The 18,434-nt window shown below is 36.6% G+C and overlaps 1 protein-coding gene and 1 long non-coding RNA gene across 2 annotated transcripts; both read right to left on the bottom strand.

The window, feature by feature from the left end:
• Positions 1–168: 168 nt before the first annotated feature.
• On the bottom strand, positions 169–4,063 carry LOC110927320. The gene is made up of 9 exons (XR_002585598.2): positions 3,646–4,063; positions 3,436–3,505; positions 1,386–3,316; positions 1,242–1,290; positions 1,041–1,124; positions 867–930; positions 677–768; positions 516–591; positions 169–372 (listed from the first exon to the last, which is right to left on the bottom strand). It is a non-coding gene; the product is annotated as an uncharacterized LOC110927320 (long non-coding RNA).
• Positions 4,064–5,208: 1,145 nt separating this feature from the next.
• LOC110927322 (UV radiation resistance-associated gene protein) lies at positions 5,209–17,486 on the bottom strand. Its single transcript, XM_022170988.2, has 6 exons — positions 17,017–17,486; positions 15,161–15,367; positions 9,943–10,123; positions 7,792–7,943; positions 6,632–6,859; positions 5,209–5,589 (listed from the first exon to the last, which is right to left on the bottom strand). The coding sequence occupies exons 1-6, from the start codon at positions 17,197–17,199 to the stop codon at positions 5,473–5,475; spliced, it is 1,068 nt and encodes a 355-aa protein (XP_022026680.1). The 5' UTR covers positions 17,200–17,486; the 3' UTR covers positions 5,209–5,472.
• Between the last annotated feature and the right edge of the window lie 948 nt (positions 17,487–18,434).

The following is an 18,434-nucleotide window of genomic DNA, read 5'->3' as shown; positions in this document are numbered from 1 at the left end:
AAATGTATGTCTTTTCATGGTTGTTTTTTTCTTCTTGAATCTCGCTTACCATATACCCAGGGATTTCAAGCATATGTCTTTCCATGAGTGTCATTTTTTTTCCTTCTTCAATCGTAATTACCATACCATGTTTTGTTTATATTATTAGAGGAAAAATCAATTTGTTGATTTGATCAAACATCTGATACATTGTTTTTTATTAAATAATTTATTAGTTCACAAACAAATAATATGGCAATGCGCGGGTTAGCGTAAACTCGTTAATTACAATTACATAAGTCTGTATATAAATAATCAAATCCATCATGATGTTATTATTTTGTCTTTAGACTTTTGAGTGCATCCAAGCAGCATTTCGTCTTGCACAGCATCCTACAAAATAGACCATTGACTGCAATCAGACAAGATGGAATGTTGTATAATGTCACAAATTCAAGATTCTTTAAACAAAAATTCAATCTTGCCACTACTACATGATATATAATTAGCCATAATCATTGTGCAGAGTGACTTACCAAGATCACAAGCAAAATCACGTTAAAGATAGCAACCACACGCCATTTGGTTTTTATGTATTGTGCCACTCCAGCTCTAAACGCAATACAATACAATACAATCTTAGGTGACAAAAGAAGCATATAGCATAGAATGTTAATGTGGAGAAATGATGCTTTACTTGCACGAATCACAGTTTTGCAGTCCTTGTTAGAGCTCACTGGATGAAAGCTCAAATCATAGTAAGATGCATTAAAAGCAGGATAACCACACCTAATACACACTTGAAACTTTAAGTCAAGAAATATGGCAAATAGTAAATTACCACATCTAGCTAACAAAAGGGAATAAAAATGTTCTAAGAAGCCTACTGAGAGGGTGGTCTGCAACAGCTTCAATGGGAGTTAATTCTGCCAATTTGTATTGTTTGAGAGTCTGCAGTAAGCACACCATAGTAACCTTTTAATTAAACTAAACGGCCAGTTTTCACAAAACATGCCATATTCACATTTTAATTGGAGTATAGTTGGAAATGAAACACGTACTCTGTATCTTTTTGGCAGGCTATTGCAAACCTCGGTTTTAACAAAACAACTTTGAAGGTGTTTCCAGTTAAGGGGGTTGTTTAACTGATAATTGAAACAAGAAACAAACTTGGATGGTTATTATGTGAGCTCGACAACTTTTTAACTTATGTTTAAGGGTTTTACCCAAAAAAAACTTATGTTTAAGGGAAATGCGCTTACTTTTTTTATAAACCAAGAGACATAATCCTGGAGCTGATCCTCCTTGTATCTAATCATAGAAACAGATTAATGAATAGCACACTTTATTCTTTGTATTAGTTCAAACTTAAAACGGTATATGAAGAGCAAAATGCAAGAACATACAGAATTGTCGCTTTGATCTTACGTCAAACCTGCAACATCGTGGCTAACCAAGTTACTGGTTCAACTGCCTTCCTGCCTGCCTGCCAAAATTGCATGGTTCAAAAGGAAACGGACCAAATCGAAATGGTGGAGGGTCCGGCTCCAGCCAGAGCGGCCCGCGAACCAAAATCAACTGGGTCTCTTGCAGCCCAAGAACAGGACCACTTATCAACTTGAGGCAGGGTAACGCCATGAGATGCCATATGACTTCCACTTAACAAAGTTTCTTTAAAAATTCTGTACTTTGTAATCGGAACACACCATGAATGAAAATCCGCTCGATGTCAGATTAAGGAAATCATCAACTTAGAGAACTTGACAAACATAAGAAAGATATCATCAATGCAAGAAAATTGGTCTTCATATAATAAAGAAGGTTCCACGTGAATTACTGTATATTGATCAACTATATGTAGTTGTAACAAGACACATGATGCATAAAAAAAAAACCCTAAAAGATCAACAGTCGTCTATACAACAGGGCCAGCCCTTAGAGTAACATGTTTTCTGTATAAAAAAAAGTTATGAAGTTTAAAAAGTTCTAATAATACAAAATCGAGAAAAAAAAATGAACTAAAGTATCAGACCTGTAGTAAACTCAGCTTTCAAGCTGAAGGAAACAATCAAGGTAAAATCACATGCACAACATCTGTATGCATATCATGACTAACAAATTTTTTAAGTTAGACAAAGTTACAGGTTTTTCTTTATTTCAAAAATCTACCAATAATCGCCACAAGAACAAGATCCACGATAAAAATGATGAAACCGATTCGTGTCCCTCAAAATAATTTCTCGCTCGACCACCAGTGAAGCATACTTAAAAGCCGAATGACAATCACCACAAACTCTATTAAAAACGGGTCGGGTTCGGGTTGACCCATATAAAAACGGGTCAGGTTCGGGTTGACCCATATAAAAACGGGTTGACCCATTAACCCGTTTAACTATTTAGATAAAAAAATCTTTTATATTTTTGTTTTTTCGGTTTCTAATTTACATGGTTAGTTATAATAATGTTAATTTTGACACATTATATTATTTATTTATCACACCCATACTCATCATTAAACATGTTATAGATAACCCGCTTAAAACCTAACAACTCGTTTATAAATCGTCAACTTATCTCACTCATTTAAAAATATGGGTTAAACGGGTCGGGTTTGGGTTGACCCGAATTAATACGGGTCGGGTTAGGGTTGAAATTTTTGACCCGAATAATAATATGGGTCAGGGTTCGGGTTGAACATTTCAACCCACCAACCCGCCAACCCGTAACCCGTCAACCCGCCAACCCATCAACCCGACACGATTGCCACCCCTAACTCTAATGTTCTTCTTAATCCTAATAGTGGACCCCGGTGGCGTCTTTAAAAGTGCAAAAGCCAAAGCAAGTTTTTCACTATGATATTGTAACTTCACTTCTCTTTCTTGCTCATCAACATACAACAAAACATGACTCATGTCAGGCACGTACCCGATTTCCTTAATTTCTTTCACTAATCTTACCCCACATTTTATTAATCTCATTCTACATACGGTGATTTTCATCATTTGCCACATTCATGTGCACAAAGTTTTTGATATCCACCCACCTGCAAGCGGGTTCTTTCTTTATACCGATTTCTTTCATAAATATCTGGACTTTTGAAATCATCATGTATATAGAGTCTATGAATCAACCAAGTACACTTACATCAAGACTGTAAATACAAGAATCCCCATCAAAACCAAGCATAGCATGATCAAATATTGCAATTAACTTAAAAATTCATGAAAGGACCGGAAGACAGTAACAAAATCGTAATCTTAGACCTTTAGTACATGAATATACCATCCATAACATTATAGAGTTGTTCTTTAGTGCCCCGAGAAACCCAATGATTGATCTGGAAAATGCAAAGACAAAGCTTGAGAGCATGTATGAACCAAAAGTCTGTTTATTTCCATAAATTCCAAAGAGTAAATACAACTTAATGTCACCTAAGATCTGAAATGAGAAGAGTACCTGTTTGTTTCCACTCATTGTAGGATTTGACTGCTAGAATACAATTCATAATTCTACATGAATTACCTCCCTGAAATTTAACCAAGACAACTCAACTTTATTGAAACTATCATGAGCACAAACTCTTAGCATCATGTAATTCCAACAATAGATGACAAAAGTTCAGTGCACAACCAAACACATACATAAAATGAATGAATTTAAGGTTACCTGTGATGGGATGCAGAGATCACCAGGGTTACCAGTGTTCCAAAGACTGTACGACTAATCGGAACCCCACCCCGCCGGCGTCTCTTGAACTCCACTCGCTGATGTTGTGGTGGTGGTGGTGGCTATGCCGCCGTAGAACGGTCGTCGGAACCATCGACTGGATCCCTCATATTATCCTGTTCTCCATCTTAGCCCCATCTCTCTCTCCCTCTCTCCAACTCTCTATTTTCTCTAGTATGTATAGTTATTATAGAGTAGAGGGGGCTTGGAAACCGTCGGAAGTCCAGACGTTTCATCGCTGCAATTGAAGAGTGAAGGAATGTGATAGGGTTTAGTTGGGGAAAAAAGGGAGGCCGGTGTGTTAGGGGAGGGGCAATAATGGTAGAAAATGGCAAAAAATTAGGGATTTCAATTGACTTTTCACATGCCATCTTAAAATTTGTAGGTGAAATGACAATTATAGGACAAGGAAATGCTTATATATATTATATAGATAGATAATATAATTTTAAGACAATGTTCGTTTATATTTTACATGTTCTAATAGTTATTATTATATACTTATTGTGATGATACATTAAAGTTATTAATATTTCTTTTTTCTTTTCTATTGTTTTAATCACGGTGAATGATTTACTTTTTTCAGTAAGAGATTTCAATCAAATTTATAACCTTTGTTCACGTCCGGAATTTTATCTTTTCTTCAAGTTCTGGACCCCAACTTAATTTCATTCCCCAAGACAAACCCAATATCAACGCATAAAAAGCAAAATTTGGAGTCGGACCTCCATGGTGTTTCACGGCCAAGGCGGACGACGCTGATGATGAAGCCATCGTTTGCATGAGGCGGAGGTGCTAGCTCTGGTGGGTCTCGTGTTTACTACTGTTAGATTTCGTTTCGTTTGATGGTTCTATAAGGAAGACCTAAGGTAGGTTATAGAAAAGAAAGAACAGAAAAGAAGGATACAGAAAGTAAAGCAACCACTGCATTCCCGATCTAGCGCTGCATGTGGTTTTCTCGACCCTGACGACTAGGGTTTCACAGTAGGTTTCCGACCTCTCTTCCGATATTTCTAGCTACATTTTTTTTCTTTTCTGCCCTTTAACGACATTCGGTCGTATTAGGGATTATGTTAACGAAGTAGGTTTCACACTCTTGTGGCTAGAAGTTTCATGGGAACTTGGGTGTGGTACGTGGAGGGCCGTAAACGAGCTGAGCCAAATCGAACCTGGGTGGTCTCAGACTCGGTTCGTGTAAAAATCGAATCGAGCCGAGCCATCTCATTTTTCTTAACAAGCTGAAAAGTTGGACTCGTGGCTCGGTTCGTCAAAAGCTCGAGCCAGCTCGTGGCTCGTCAAGCCGGCTCGTTTGTTTAAAAAAAGTTGATATTTTTGTATTTCTTTTTACACATAATGATATACATAAAACCAAAAAACAATAAACAAAACATTATTTAGGCTAATAGAATAGTAATTTTTGGCAAACTATAAATAAAACGAACAAGACTAGCCTTAATATGGTTTTCTTTTTAAATTCAATAGTACTAATTCAGACTATAGCTTAACAATCTATTTCTTTCGATAAAAAAAAATAACCATGTTACTAATTAACAAATCCAACACAATATAATCCCTATGATATATTTGCTATTAAGAGCGTACAGAACGATCACTCAAATGTGATTTCCGGCTTCTTTAAATGAAAAGAAAAATTGTTCACATCAAGACATGCCCTAAACGCCTAGTTACTTACACAAGCTTTCCACAATATAAGTCAGTCTGCAAGTGCTCCATTAATGGGGTGTAAAAAAACATGTACAACTTTGGTTATAAATTGATGTAATCTGGAGAGAGGATCTTGTTCAGCAGCTCTTTCAGATTAGCCAGCACGTGCCGTGGCCCTAAACTTTCAACACCAATAAAATTCAAGAGCTGCTCCAAATCCTAAGGCATAAACACAAACACACAGAAAACTGTTTATCTGCTTATCCTAAGCCTCCTAAAATGCTTTATTCAAAGATTTAGATGATTAATATAACAGCATTGGTTATGATTAATAAAGGAGGACACGTTTTAACCCAACCCATTTAGACGACAGCCCATCTTGCCACCACTAGTAATAGTTGTTAATAGCGCTCATAACGAATAGCGTAGCAAGCGCTCATTCATCCCTATCTGATTTTGGCGCCTCCATTGCAAGTAAATGGCGGGATTTCAGGGTTTTCTTTTTTTTTTTTTTGGTTTTAATACAAATAGCGATAAAATATACGTATACAAGAGCTGGATTTTAGGTTTTTTTGTTAAATATACATATAGAAACACCGTATTTGGATATAATATACGTATAAAATATTTCCAAATTTTTCATGTAGTGTATCGCTAAATATAAAATAGCACCGGCTATTTCATCGTTATTGCTATGTAGTGTATAGGTTGCTTGTCGCTGTCGTCCATTATTCACTATTAACAACTATGGTAGTAAACCATATGTATCAGACCAGAACACTTTTTTTTCATTTTTGCCATATATTATTAGTTTGCAAGAAGAAATCCAAATAGGATGTTCAAAAAAGTCAGTAGTTTAGCTGGCTTATGATAATCATAAACCTTGCTAATGAAACAAAAAAAAAAAAAAAAAACACATAAAAAGTACCTTCTTTTGCATTTTTGTAACACATGGTGTTTTGCACCAAAATATGAAGATTTTCAAGGTCGGCAGTTGGCTTTAGACAGGTGGCTTATGATCATAATATATTTCAATGACAGTACAATTTATGAATAAAATGATTTATTAGGTTTTATGCCTTAAAATTGCAATTGTGCCTTTTAGCCTCTTTGACCCGTTTCCTTTTAAGCGATTTCTATCTACTTTACGCCTGGCCCATTAGAGACAAATCATAATCTGAATCGACCCGTTCCTAAGTAAATGAATCAAAATTGTCACCTCTGTTAAGACGTAATGTTTAAGTTCGAGAAGTAGACAAACCTTATTTAGTAGAAAAACGGCATAAGCTGATCTTGTTGTGTCTTGTCCTTCCAAGAACAGGGGAAATTCCATGGGCTTTGAGCTTAAGGAAGGTAATGAGATTGATGTAAAATCTGATGATGTGGGCTCCACCGAGGGAGCGTAATCACATATATATGTACGAGAACCTCCTAATCGTAACGGGTAGCGCAAAGGAATTTCTAAATAAAAAGCGATTAATGAAACAGCCTACAAAACACATGAAATGAAGCCCATTTAGATTAAAAGGCATTCTCTGATTGCAATTCTTGCCCGTTCACTTGTAGTTAATGTTTGTGAGGCGTGCAAACATAATGCGCTAATTCTAATTATTTTGCCATTGTAAGTGGAAAAATATTTCTCTTCCGTTGTATGTAACATACTTTCATACTTAAACCATTGTATGTAAATACCAAATATGCTTTTATAGTAGGTAAAACTGGTGATCTATGCAATTAACATCGTTGATAGGTCGGTTATCGGTCCCCATGTAAAATATCGGTGTCAATTATCGGTACCGATATTATCGGCGATATTGACCGATATATCACCGAGTTTCCCGATATCAGTACCTTGCTTCTTAGTTCTACCATTCGTCTTTCTTCTTATTGCTGCTATTAGTGTTATAAGTATTAATTGTTAGTGTTAAATATTAGTGTTTTAAGTTTAAATCAGTTCCTACTTGCTATAATTGTTAGTGTTTTGCAAGTTGCAAAAGGTTAATTTGTTAATAGTAGGAGAGTATACTGAATTGTTAGTGTTAAATTGCAGTATATATAAATTCTGCATGATATTAAAATTACCGATATCTCACCGCAATAACCTATATCTCAAATATCGGTCCTTGATCGATATCCGATATTTTACCGCATTAACTGCGTAGGTTGTATGTATGTAACATACTTTCACACCTTTACCATTGTAATATTGTATGTAAATATGCTTTTATAGTAGGTAAAACTGGTACCCTTGTATAGCAGGTAAAAAACAGTGACAGGTACACCACCAATTTAACTACTATTAAAGATTACATACAATGGTAAAAGGTCGAAAGTCGATTACGTACAATGACAAAAACATGTTTTGATGTAAAATAGACAGCTAACAAGAAAAAAATGTTAAGTGGAGGTTAAGAAACGTACATGTGCAACATAACCAAGAGCAGTTGCTGAGCTCTGGACTTCCTTCTTATCAGTGAAAAAACTCATTTTCTTAAAAGGGAGTACAGTCAGATGAAGACCTGATATAGTCAGAGATCCTGAGGCATCAACTGCTTTCACTCCAGAAGGATTCCCTGCATAGCCAAAAAGACATAAACATGTATAAATTTATTCAATTGTGAACATGTATGTATATGATGTACAGAGATCATGTAAATATATGCAAATGTTCAGAAATTGAGATAGTAAACCATCAATTGTGAGAAGAAACTTAGAGCTTATTTTCACCATTTCCATACCCTGAGTTAGCAACATTTTTTATGCTTTATGGTGTTGTATCCCTTGCATAGGGGTTTTTTTAAAAAAATGATTTTTCACTTCTAACCCAAATGTTTTCGTCTTTTGCATTTTAACCCCATTGATTTTTTTACTTTTAACCCCAAAGTTTTTATCTTCTGCAATTTTAACCACATAAAGTTTGTTTTTTTTTTTAATTTTTAACCCAAAACTTTTCATTATTTGCAATTATAATTCACAAATTTTTACTTCAACTTTGATCCCCTATACTTTTCATCTTTCGCAAATTTTTGTTTTACGTTTCGTTCTATATTTTGCGAGTTAACACGGCGCAACGTGCATGCACAGTTCAAAGGTTTTACGTTTCGTTCTATATTTTGTGAGTTAACATGGCGCAATATGCGTCTGTGGTTCAAAGTTTTTACGTTTCTTTCAAAATTTTGTGACTTAACACGGCACAACATGCATGTGTGGTTCAATGTTTTTACGACTATTTTTACCCGTTTGACAGGTTCATTTCAACGTACGGTCCTAGATCGACTTAGTTATTCTTTTCTATAGTTTACGTTTTGGTGTCATTTTTTCCCATTAACACGCCACGACTTCAGTGTTGATGGTCACTAGCGGTGGTGTGGCATTAGTGCTATTTGGTAGGGGTGTTCAAAATAGTCTGAATCTGAAACCGAATCCGAATATCCAAATCCGAATTACAGAAATTTCGGATCTCGGATATCCGAAAATTCGGCTTCTCGGATAATTCGGATTCGGATAGTGATTACAAAATTTTCGGAATATAAAAATAGTTAAATTTTAAATATTTATTATAAGTAAATATATAAACCCTATTTTAGAAACCCTAAGCAGCATTCACCTATTTTGCCTTGAGTTTCACCCACGCATACGCACGACCCACCCTACTTCATCACTCTCGCTGCTGCCGGCGACCTCCGTCCGGCGACTCCAACCGATGGCTTGCAAGCTTTATACCTTCACTGAATCGTCGCGACTCACCGGTCAACAATCTCCTTCGATTGCAAATCATCGCCCTGCTTTGCGAACCTAGTCATTCTTCTTCTACTATGTTGAGATGATAAGTTGTTGATTTTTGGCTTTGATTGTGTGTTCATCTCTTTTTAATGTGCTGTGATGAATAATCCCTATTATTTGTGGCTACTGATTTGAGTTCAGTATCATAAATTTAGCAGCAAAGTTTGTTCGGCATTGATCTATTTATCAAATGCATGAATTGACCTGCAATATTTTGTTTGTTTTTATGTCAGAAGACTTCTTGTGTTCGTTACCCTTTGATATATGTTTACTCTATTATTTTATTGATTCAGTTTCTAGTAGATCTGGTAATTAATCTTGAGATGCTTTAAATATTTACTAATTTTGATTCAATTTCTTGTAGATCTATTATTTTTATGGTCTTATATTTGTTGTTTTGGTCTTATACTTCCAAGTTTTTTGGATATCCGAATCCGTATCCGAAAATTCAGATATCCGAAATTGCGGATACAGATTCGGATAGTGAAATGAACTATTTGAAATTTTCGGATATCCGGTTTTGAACACCCCTAGGTACAAATTTGGTACAGTTTTACAGCACCGCCACAACGCATGGGAGCTTAATTCTAGTTAAACACAAAATAGATTCATCTACCTACAAGTCGAAAGGGCTTCTTTCACAAACATTACCAAAGAAAACTCCAACTATAATAAAAAGGCGAATCACCCTTTAAAAATGAAATTAGCTTGATTTCTCAATTGATCTCCATTGTCGTCTATGAAAAATACGAATACCTTAGGCCTAACCTAACTAATGAAAAGTATTACCTGATTTACTGTTGTTGGAATATGAATCGAGTTCTTGCTCAAATGTATGTCCAGTAGCAACTTTCACAGGATAGAGTAACGAAATTTGGAGCACCATGAATTGTTGTCTCATCCTCAGCAACTTCTGCACGTTCTTTAAATGACCGTACCCTCTTTCTCCAGCCAAAGAATTATTTTCTTCCTACAAAGTTGAGGGAAATCCAGCAAAAATTATAATTTCTAAAGGACAAGCCATTTGATATAATATTGGGTAAATTACACTTTTCGTCCTTTATGTTTGTATCGGATTGCAATGGATACCCTTTAACTTCAATAATTACAGTTACAATCCTTTATTTGGAAAACTCATTACACCTTTCGTCTTTTAACACTAACTAGCTTAAAATTTTAAGTTAAGTTCTATCACATAAGGGTAATTTAGTCTTTTTACCAATTTAATAAAAAAACAAAAACCTAAAATCTATATATACACACACATCTATCTCTTTAACACACACCTGATACCCCTCTCTCTCTCTCTCAACCCTTTCTTCCCCATCCAAATTCCCTTATTCTGCAATTTGATAACCACCAAATCCACATCCCCTCTCTTAAAACACCCCCCCCCCTTTTCTCTCAAAACACACGAAATAGTCACCACCACCGCCATTTTTCCGACGACATTTTTCCGGAGTAGTCACCACCACCACCAATTTGATAACAACCACCACCATTTCCGGCGACATCCAGTCACCAGCACCGCCAATTTTCCGGCTACCACTCCGACCACCTGAAACATATTTAAAAGCACCTGCAGCTATCGTCGAAACCCCAACCATCGTCCCCAAAAAAACAGGGCCGCCGCCATCCTTCTTGAACCCTAGACCTGAACAACGTACGCCGATCCGATCTGAACCGGATGCCGCTGGATCTGTCCTAGCCCATTGATTCTTCGTTCTCGCTATTGGTGTTCGTAAAGGTTAACTATGGGAGACCTTCTTAGCATTTATAAATAAATTGATTCTAGTTGGTTAACAGGTATGTCTATGCATCATGTAATTTGTTGGGAAGCCTTGGGATTTAAATCAAATACATCATCAAACTGGCTGTAGTGGATTTGAATGTATTGTGGATTGGATGAGAAAGAACAATCATGAATTTGTCAACAGTCAACTGCTACATTACATACGAGTTACAGTTTTGTCCCTGTGTATTAAAATTATTTTCATTGTTGTTCTTTATGGGAGTATTAATGAAGAGCAACTATGGTCTGATGACAATATAAAAAAGCTTTGTTATTAACGCACGGTTGGAGAAAAAAGGGGTGGCGGCAGTTGTGGCTTAGTGGTGGGGGTTGGTAGGGGAGAGAGACATTGGTTTATGTTTTGTTTAAATATATTGTTTTTTTTTAAATCAGTTTTGTTTATTTCTCTTATTATATTTTCAATATATTAGTAAAATTACTAATCTACCCTCATGTGTAAGGCACATGCCATACTTAACTGAAAATTTTAACCAGGATAGTGTTAAAGGACCTATGGTGTAACACTTTTAACAAAAAAAGGACTGTGACTGTAATTGTTGAAGTTAAAGTGCATCCATTGCAATCCAGTACAAACATAAAGGACGAAAAGTGTAATTTACCATATAATATTTGTTGGGTTCGTAGGCCTTGTGGGCCCTACTTGGGCTTAACTTGGAGAGCAAGTTTGCTAAACCCTAGAGGCCTAGACTAGTCTCTATAAATATTTTTTGATGTACTTGTAATTCTTTTAACACCTCAATAAAAATTATCCTAGTTGCCACCCGTGGACGTAGGTCAGTTTAGACCGAACCACGTAAATCCCTGTGTTAGTTTATTTGTGTTCGTGTTCGTGTGTGTGCTTGATCCTAACAAGTGGTATCAGAGCTACGGCTCGTTGTACACGGAAGAAACACAACGCAAGATATAGATCGGTTAGTTATTTTTTTTGTTTTGGCAGTCAGCCATATAAAAAGAAATATATCGATCTAGATTTCGAGTTCACCGCAAACAAGAAAAAACAAGTTTCGTGAGCCGACTTAACCTTATTTCCCTTCGAACCGTCAACGTCACCGAAGGATAAATCAATAAAGAGATAAGAAACAAAGGTTTGTTTCTTTTATTTTATTGTTTTGTTGACCACCCAATCATAGAATCCCAGCCGTCACTTTGCTATATCGTTGCTTTACTTTTGATTAGTGTCATAGAAAACAAATAAAGAACAATTAATTTGTTCTTGGGAAATTTAATTTGTTTTGTTCCACCAGTTGAGAAAACTAGAGGGATCGAGACACAGTAAACAGATTTGTTTCTAAATTGTGTTTACAATTTTGATTAGTTATTGATTAGAGTTTCGGGTTGGTTCAAGTAATACTTGTTGGCGTATTTACCGGGCAGTTTAGTCAGGTGGTTTGATTAACGGAGTTATTTTTAATTTTTTTTTGCTTGTTCGAGATATTTTTCTGTCTGTGTTACCGAGATCCAAAGTCAAGAATTACTCAAACTGCAGTTTGAGATAATGGCAGACGACGGTATGATCACGATAGAGAAATTTGACGGGAAGAAGTTTGGTTGGTGGAAGATGCAGGTTGAAGCACTACTTTGTCAGAAAGACATAGATGTAGTGCTCAGAAAAGCCAAAAAAAAACGCCACAAGCAGATTGGGGTAGGATGGATGAGAAAGCCAGAGCAGTGATAATGCTTTCTCTATTAGAGAATGTTGCATTTAATATCCAGAAGAAGACCTCAGCTAGAGGAATGATGGCAGCATTATCGAATATGTATGAGAAGCCTTCTGCAGCAAACAAGGTTTATCTTATCCGACAGCTTGTGAATACTAGGATGAGGGAAGGTGATTCAGTTACAACGCACATCAATAACCTAAACTCGATCTTATCTCGTTTGGTGTCTGTGAATATCAAGTTTGATGATGAGGTCCAAGCCCTATTGTTATTGTCCTCATTACCCTTACCCGATAGTTGGTCTGGAACCGTAACTACTGTTTCGAGCTCTTTAGATACGAGTAAGTTCACGTTCGCGAAGATGCGAGATCTTATTCTGGGCGAAGACGTCAGAAGAAGAAATTCAGGTGGATCATCATCGGGTGAATTAATGCATGTTGGCAGAGGAAGAAAGAATAACAGAGCTAGTGGCAGTAAGAACAGAAAAAGGAATCAGTCTAGGGCTCGGAATGATGTAACCTGTTGGAACTGTAAAGAGGTTAGACATTTCAAGAATCAATGTCCAAATGAAAAGAAAGAAGTTAACGCTGCAGTAGACCACTCAGATGATGAAGCTTTGATTTGTAGTGTGGAGAGCAGTGTGGATTCCTAGGTCATGGATTATGGTGCTTCATTTCACGTTACCCACAGCAATGAAGCACTGCAGAATCTGAAAGTTGGGGATTTTGGTAAGGTACGACTAGCAAATGATGAAGTCCTAGATGTTACAGGCATGGGTGATATTGACTTAGTTACGTCAGTCGGACCTACTTGACGTGAGAGTTATCCATGCTTGAGAAAAATGCTTATTTCAGTCGGGCAACTGGATGATCAGGGTCACGAGGTTAAGTTCGGTAGTGGACAGTAGAAGGTAATTAAGGGAAATCTAGTGGTTGCGCGTGGCAAAAAAAAGGGCTCATTGTACATGGTCAGTGTTCCGTCTTCCGTCTGAGGAGAGACCATCCCAGTTCAGAAGAAGACCAAAGTCAGGTTCACAGAATCTCGTTGGCAGAATAAGGTTGTCTTTGCAAGTGAGGAACCCAGAGTCACAAGTCAGATTCAAGATGAACGAGCGACGAAAAGTTCAGGTAGACCAGTTAGAGGTTTTAGTGGCAGTGGGAGCACATGTTGTGCTTCAGTCAGAGTTCCCAGACGACATTGTATTAGGAGAACCATAAAATCTCTCCAGTGGATTACTTGTTGATTATGGAGAGTGTTTGTTCTCAGGGTATTCCGGGATCCGGCAGTTCGTGTCAGTGGGAGCTGGTAGGGACCGAGAACGGGTCAGGGCAGTTTCAGCCGTGACTGATGTGTTGGAGCTCGGTGGAGCTTCGTGGTAACTAGGTGAACTTGAAGTTCAGAATACAGAAGTACATCCGAGAGTGCAAGTGGGAGCCAGCAGGGACAGAGAACGAGTCACATGTTGTGGTTGATGAGTTGAGGCTCAGTGGGAGCTTCAACGTGCCTTTAGGGTAATTGTTGAGAAGGCTGCTGCAACTAGGTGGTAAAGGAAGATTACAAGATGTACAAATGTTGAAGACTATTGGGCGTTGTTCGAGCCTCCAAGTGGGAGATTGTTGGGCGAATTGGTGTGGAGGCCCAATCAAGGGAGGGCGGTCGGCCCACACGTCTTTATTTGGCAGTTACATTAGGGTTTTAATTTAGCCGGCCCTAGTTATCTCTAGGTGGGCTTGGGCCTAACTTGGGGATCAAGTTTCCTAACCCTAGATTAGTCTCTATATATTGTACTTGTAATTCCTTGAGCACTTGAATAATAAAGAAACCCTAGTTGCATCATAGTGGACGTAGGTCAGCTGACCGAACCACTTTAAATCTTCGTGTCGTTTATTGCTTTCGTGTGTGTTCAGTTTCGTGTGTGTTCAATCCAAACGATCCTAACAGCATTTATACGGGAAGTTTGGGATTAACTTATGAGAGCTCGAGCTCGGCTTGTTGGTAGTTTCTCAAGCTCGAGCTCGGCTTGTTTATTATCTATTAATTAATTATTGAATAAAATAATATAAATAATAGACTCGTTTAGGCCCACGAGCTCGATAAGTGAAACTCGGCATCGGCCTCGTTTACTAAACAAGCTTATTTTTAGGTACGGGCTCGGCTTGTAAACAAGTTTAAATAAGCTTGGCTCGGCTCATTTACTAGAAAACTTTAAGTAAGGGGTTTATGTTATTAAATATAAATAAAAACTAATATTACACTAAGACTCAATACGGCTCGACGAGTCTGACGAGCTTCACATGCCAGGCTCAAGCTCGGGCTCAATAAATAAACGAGCTTTATTTTAGGCTCAAGCTCTACGTGAGCTCGATAAGGCTCGGCTCGTTTCAAGCTTTTACTCAAGCGAACTCGAGTAGCTCGCGAGCCGCTCGGCTCATTTGCACCCCTAGTTACAACTAATTTGCTGATTTTGACTATTTCAAAAAGCATAAGCAGTTTTCATTAGAAATAGTTGGAATATAAACTATCAGGGTTTAATTACCTGCAAGCTCCTACTAGCGACAGAAAGAGAAGTTCCAGCCATAAGCAGAGATCTAATCTCGGAGTTAAGTTGATCCTCCTGCTTTTTAGCCTTTTCTTGTACAACTTTTAAATTCATTGATGTGTTTCCCATTACCAACTTTCGAGCTTCCAGTTTTTCACGCATCTCATCTAGTTGATTTGACCAACTCAATGACTCTGCTTCTGACTGCCACATAAATCATTAAATCCTCATTTTATTTGCAAATTCTAAAGGACAGTAGATGTGATAATTAATACAATAAATAAATTAAACCAATAAAAATACATCTTTAAGGAATGTCATGTTCAAAAGCGGAACACAAACAACGAACGTATTATATATATGCATCAGGTGACCATAAAACGACTATCTAATCGACTAATCCATAACTAAAGCTATGAGCCATAAATTTCAACTTCATCAACATTATAAATTAGAACAATCTCATGTATACCAATACCACGAAACCCATAATTATCCCTAAAACTTGTTTTTCTTTTAAAAACCTCTCACGTCTCATTCTCATATATATCCCTATTCAATTAAATAGTACTTCTTTATTCTATTACCTCTTCTTTTTTTCCCACTCACAAAAAATATGGAGTATAGATATAGAGAATGAATAATATGTATATCTAGAGAATCACTGTAGCTTCCCTAAAACTGTTAGTTATTTCAGGGATCCTGATGGAATTATAATTTAGCTGATTTCCCTAAAACTGTTAGTTATTTAGCTTCCTAAAACTGTTAGCTTCCCTAAAACTTTTAGTTATGGTGTAAATGCAGAACCTGATGTGAATGCTCTAATTCATGGGGCATGTCAGATTAAGAGAAACCAATGATCGTATATTGATTTAGGAATATAGAAAGAGCAGGATATAAAGACCTGACTATTACACTTAAGTACCCTCTAATTTATTAAGTGTAAAATACATAGTCTAACAGATTATAAGTCTAGAAAGTCTACTTCATGGAGGGGACATTCAAACAAAGCTAGATCATCAATGGGTTAGCAAAACAGATCTTATCGTGTTTAACAGGTCATAGACGTCGCGATTAACACAAGTATCAAACATGAACACAACTCGTTTAACTACTTTATACCTCCTGTCTATAACACAATTGTATGTTTTATGTACCAAGAAGAAGAAATGACGGAGCCTAGCCTCCTAAATTTAATTTAATTATTTTTAAAAAGGATACAATTACACAGTGTACCTTTTCTTAAACAGATCATTTCATGGTAAATTCAACTATATCCCCAAAAATTAAGAACAGATCCTTCTCAAACACTTCTAGGTTTTAAAAACTTTAGCAATCATCAATCAAATTACTTCTAAAACGTTATTCAACATCCTAAGCAATCAATCACAATAACATCAATAAACAAAACACAACCTAAACCACCTGCAAATACTCGTTAACTTTCTCCTGCATCAAACACTTGTTACAACAAAATTCATTAGAACAACCTCATGTATACAACAGATACACAAAAATCTCTACCTCCTAATCCATAACTAATGCTATGAGCCTTTGATTTCAACTTCAACAACATTAACTAGAACAACATCATGTGGTATTATACTAATTCATGAAGAGGACATTATTCACATGTAATATATCAAGCATGGTAAATTCAACTATTTTCTCAAAAATTAAGAAGAGATCCTTGTACAACAATTCAAGGTTTTCAAAATCCTGATAATCAAATTACTTGTATTTCACATAACCTAACAGCCTCAAGCAATCACAATAGAATCAATGAACATAGCAATCTAAGCAGCACACAAATGAAATGGAATGGAATGGAATTAAACGTTAACCTAAACCACCTGCAAATGCTCATTAACTTTCTCCTGAAGCAAACACTTGTTATAATTCGCTTCATTAACCGCAGCCGACAAACTCGAAAGGCGAGCAACCTCATGCTGATAATCCTCCCAATTCACAATCTTCACGTTCTCCTCGTGACTCTTATTAGTCTGTTCTTCTACAACCTTCTTCTTCGATTCCATAACAAACTGAAGCAGTTAACAACAATGATGAGATCTGAAAAACGCGTGTGGAACAATCGATCAAGTGTTGTTGAGTCCACCTCACCATCGTCGTCTTGAACAAGTATTGGGGGATAGGGTTTACATGACATTTGGTAGTGAATTTGTGTGATTGTTGATGTGTAGGTGGTTCAATTTAGGGTTCGATTTGAAGGTGTATTTGGATTTTGGATGTATGAATTGGAGGAAGTGGTTAATGTGAATCAGTTTAGTTTATTTGGGTTGAAGATTGTTAAAAGCTAAACAAATAGAACTTAAATATTTATATATACTAGTAGATGTCCCGCCCGCGTTGCGGGGCGATGGCCGAATAATTCTCAACCAATTAAAAAAAGACTACTATAATTTTGCTAGGAAAAAAAAAACAAAGACGATGATAAAACCGTAATTTTGGGCTCAGGGCAAAACTGTAATTTTTCAGGACTAATTAGCTAGTGTTAGGCAACTCCTTGAGACGAAAAAAAAAATTAAATCGAGTAAACCAATTAAAACAAAAAATCTTTATAGTTTTGGTAAAAAAAAAAACTAAAACGATGGGAAAAACGTAATTTTTAACTAAGGGTCAGATCATAATTTTAATCCGGGGATAAATTGTAAACTAAATGGACCAACTGGGGAGTGTCAGGAAGTTGCCGGCACGACTGTAATTTTACATTGGGGGCAAAATTGTAATGTCACCAGGAAAACAAACAAAAACGATGGGGAAAATGTAAAATTAAGTTGAGGGTAAAATCGTAACTTGGCTGTGAGAAAAAAAACTAATGGCAAAACTATAAATTTATACGGGGCAAAATCGTAATTTTGAACCGAGGACAAAATTGGAATTTTTAGCCAGGAGCAAAAACGTAAATTTCTTTTTAAGTGGGGATAAAAACATAATTTTGAACTGATGGGAAAATCGTATTTTTAAGGGAAAAAAACTAATGGCAAAACTGTAAATTGAAACGGGACAAAATCGTAAATTTTTAACCAGGGGTAAAATTGAAATATTTAGCTGGGAGCAAAAGCGTAAATTTAGTTTTAAGCGGGGGCGAAAACATAAATTTGAACTGATGGCAAAATCGTAATTTTAAATCAGGATAAAATCGTAATTTTGTTGGGCCAATAGGGGAGTGCCAGGCAGCTGCCTGGCACTATTACCCTGCCGCCCTTTTTGCCCAATTGAAGGGCTGAACTATTACCGGCTGACGTCACCA

This window comes from Helianthus annuus, chromosome 2 (assembly GCF_002127325.2).
Source record: "Helianthus annuus cultivar XRQ/B chromosome 2, HanXRQr2.0-SUNRISE, whole genome shotgun sequence".
Lineage (NCBI taxonomy): Eukaryota > Viridiplantae > Streptophyta > Magnoliopsida > Asterales > Asteraceae > Helianthus > Helianthus annuus.
Note: the sequence above shows the minus strand (reverse complement) of the source record. Positions and strands in the feature narration are given on the sequence as shown.

What these genes read in the sequence shown, in the direction of transcription:
- LOC110927322 (XM_022170988.2), bottom strand. Translation starts at nt 17,199, where the DNA reads ATGGAATCGAAGAAGAAGGTTGTAGAAGAACAGACTAATAAGAGTCAC. An exon ending in AAGTTAATGAGCATTTGCAG is followed by an intron (nt 15,368 to 17,016) that starts GTGGTTTAGGTT and finishes TTTATGTGGCAG; the next exon opens with TCAGAAGCAGAGTCATTGAG. An exon ending in TTCCAACAACAGTAAATCAG is followed by an intron (nt 7,944 to 9,942) that starts GTAATACTTTTC and finishes TTGGCTATGCAG; the next exon opens with GGAATCCTTCTGGAGTGAAA.